Source organism: Carassius auratus, unplaced genomic scaffold, assembly GCF_003368295.1.
Source record: "Carassius auratus strain Wakin unplaced genomic scaffold, ASM336829v1 scaf_tig00039997, whole genome shotgun sequence".
Taxonomy (NCBI): Eukaryota; Metazoa; Chordata; class Actinopteri; order Cypriniformes; family Cyprinidae; genus Carassius; species Carassius auratus.
Window position 1 is genome coordinate 11,347 of NW_020526557.1, and position 3,654 is coordinate 15,000.

The 3,654-nt window shown below is 40.0% G+C and overlaps 1 protein-coding gene across 1 annotated transcript in view; it reads left to right on the forward strand.

The window, feature by feature from the left end:
* The first annotated feature begins 2,913 nt into the window (after positions 1–2,913).
* LOC113084379 (one cut domain family member 2-like) overlaps positions 2,914–3,654 on the forward strand; it is an 18,792-nt gene continuing 18,051 nt past the window's right edge. The window contains exon 1 of the mRNA XM_026254827.1: positions 2,914–3,654. This exon is cut by the window's right edge and continues 304 nt beyond it. Coding sequence (XP_026110612.1) covers positions 2,914–3,654 — 741 coding nt within the window.

Genomic DNA, 3,654 nt, shown 5'->3' on the forward strand with positions numbered 1-3,654 from the left:
ATGAATTCCACAGAGCCTGAAATATGCATTAATCAAATCTTGTGATAAACAGCAGCCATTGAACAGACTCAAATATTAGGCTATTTCTCCGTAATATTTTAAGGCTCTAATTTAATATCTTTCACGTGTTCAAACTCACAATATTTTAGATCAATGTCAAAAACTTTTTTATAGGCTAGATTTTTAAAACATCTTTATTTTAAAATTTTTTTTTAATTCAATAATAATTTTTGACCTAAATCTTCGCTCAATTAGGCTATTTATTAAAAATGATAAAACAAATATTTTAGCACTGTTATTTTGTAATTATATATTTTATAATAATAATAATAATGTTCAATAATTTATTATATTATATACATACATACAATTAAAACACTAAAATTAAAAATATATTTTTTAGAGATAACACGTGAAAGACAAAACAAAGCCCGTAAAAATCACAACGAGTGTAAAAGATTGTTCTCTGACTTTCTCTGGTTGTCCACCTCAGGCCTGATCAATATCAACAGTGAACGGCATAAACTGTCTTTTATCTTATAAAAATAGACAAAGTTCCCATCAAATTTGCAACGCAAAGATTAAAAAAACTTAAAAAAAAATAATAATAATAATAAAAAAAGATGCATGAAACTCGGAACCAACATAACCTAACCATAACATAACCCTTTTATCCTTTTTTTGTTTTTTGTTAACTGAAACGTTTTATTCTTATTGAATAAATCAATTAAGCATAAAAGTATGCAATTAAAAATGTACAAAATAAAATGAGCAAAGAGTGGCAACGCAGTTTGAACGCGCATCTCTTTAAATTATAAACAGTAATTAAAGAAAAAAAAGGGTATTAATGATCAGTAATAAATTGTGAAAATCTGTAAAATGCAAATGAAAAAAAAATATACAAATAACAGCCCAAACATGCTTTCCATTAGGCCTATATTTCTACAAAATAAAAAAACAAGACTTAGACTCAGTTAACCGGCCTAAAGCAGCTTACAGAGTGATGCTGATGATTTGAAATAATTATAGTCATATCAAATACATCTTAAGTAAATAATAAACAAATAATAAACTCTAGAACTTCTTGCCTTTTGATTTAAAAAGCAAATGCATATAAATAGCTGCAAAGTTTCAAACGCTCGTGCACATAAAGACAACACATTTAAAGACCAGTCAAGTGTGCATTTGCACATGATTTATACATTTATGAATACAAAGAATTTGTAGACAATTGCAGTGTATAAAGTAAGCCTCACTCATAAAGACTCACACATCGGTGTCCGGTTAAAGTCTTAAGGCGCGCGCAGAACCGGTGGGTGAATTAACGGCGAGCGCTCGCGCATCCATCACGCCGGTGCTCAGAAGCTCCAGAGCCGCTGCACCGCGCACAGTAACCGATTCACTGCTGGCTCGAGAAGCGTAATTTATTTCCGATAGAAGTGCTCATCAATAGAGGGACATTAAGGCGAGGAGACACAGAGCTCGTTTGGCTAACAGCTCTAAAGCGAGGCCATCACTTCTGCAGGCCTCTCGGAGATTCGCCTTTACACCGACTGCACGATGCTGAAGACATCCTAAACAGAACAGCACCAGTGAAAAGATTTATAATAACTGATAATGTAGCTATTTGGCAGATGCAACTTAATAAAAAAAAAATATTTTCATGCAAGCTAAAAATGGATACATTCAAAAAATCTAACCATTTTACATTAATTAACCTCACTACATAAATTAGCATTTTTCTAAAACCTAGATTATGCTGAAATAAGTCTTTAAAATAAATTGCATAATTTTTACAGCATGATAGCTACATTAGAAAGCTTGCACTTGTGTTTTTCAAAGTAATTACAGATTACTAAAATATCAAGATAAATAAAAATGTAACTAAATAGCAATCGATTTGTGATCACATACAGACCGAGGTGCATTTTGAGTTTAGATTAATAATAATAATATTATTACATGAACGCTACTTTTATGTGATAGTATTATTATTATTTTCATTGATTATGTGGTTTTAGGAAGTCGTTTGCGTTCATCCTTCTCTGCACCAAAACTTTCTGACCTAAGCGGCCCCCCTCACCCCGGGTCAGAAAACATAATTAATCAGTGTCAGTCGATATATTGATCAGATTCATCAATGACCACCGAAAAAGGCTTTTCGTGCCAGAGCTGAACAGTTACCCGACATGTGCATCACCAGTTAGAAACGAGAGCTTTTATAGGTATATATAGAGTTTGCATGGGATTAGAAAACTAGTGACATTTAAAATAAAACGATATTTTGATCTATTATATTTTGTGGTTAAAATAACGTCTTTTCAATACAAGAAACAAGCAGAAAATTGATTGCATTTTCAAATATAATAAAACATTTCTTGTTAGAGAAGTAGACAATTATGCATGCATATTTAGAGTTATAAACATATATGACTACAGGTAGCCTATTTGTTGTTGCATAAATATTATTTAATAAAAGAGGCCGTTTGTTATGTTTTAATCTGGTCATCTGGTCATACTAAAATAATTAATATGCTACAAATATGGCTTATTAAATGTAGCTGCTTCTTTCTAGACTAGAGGAACGCGAATTCACGCATACATTGACAGTAGAACAGACGAGATTTCAGCACCGCGGTCAGCGCACGTCACGCGCGCGCACGCACACTCACAGATGCGCGCTCTCGTTCAAAGACAGACGCGCGTCCCGCCTCTCAGTAGAAGCTCTGCTGTGCAGCGAACGAGCCACACGCGCACCGAACGCTCCGCGCGCGAGACTGAACGGCGATTTAACCAGGACAAAAGCTTCGGCGCGTCATGTTGGACTGACTGGGGTTGAAATCGATGGATTGGTTTTGAAATCGTAAACAAGGTCTTTTTGTTCGGGTCTGAGAGCGCTCTTCCCGTTCAACGATGGAACTCACGATGGAAAACATTGGAAACATGCACGGCGTTGCGTCGCACTCGCAAGCGGGAGACTTGATGAATTCCTCGCACGGCAGACCGTCGTCGGCTTCCCACCGGAACTTGGTGTCCCACGGGCGCTCGGCGATGGTGTCCAGCATGGCTTCGATCCTGGAGGGCGCCGGTGAGTACCGGAGCGACCCCGCGCTGTCGGGCCACCTGCATCCGGCTATGACCATGTGCGAGTCGGGCATGAGTTTGTCCAATACGTACACCACCCTCACGCCGCTTCAGCACCTGCCACCGATCTCTACAGTCTCAGATAAGTTCCACCACGCGCATCCGCACACGCACCCGCATCACCACCACGCCGCGCACCAGCGCCTCGCCACCGGGAACGTCAGCGGGAGTTTCACCCTCATGCGCGATGACCGCGGCCTGGCGTCCATGGGCAACTTATACGGCCACTATCCCAAAGAGATGTCCGGCATGGGCCAGCCGTTATCCCCGCTCTCCAACGGCCTCGGTCCTCTGCACAACTCCCAACAAGCGCTGTCTGCCTACGGGCCCGGCGCGCACCTCCCCAACGACAAGATGCTCTCTCCAAGCGGCTTCGAGTCGCACGCGGCGATGCTTTCCCGGAGCGAGGAGCATCTCGCGCGGAGTTTAGGCGGACACGGGCACGGCATGATCTCTAATCTCAACGGGATGCACCCACACAGCCACCTGCACTCGCAGGGGAACGGATCC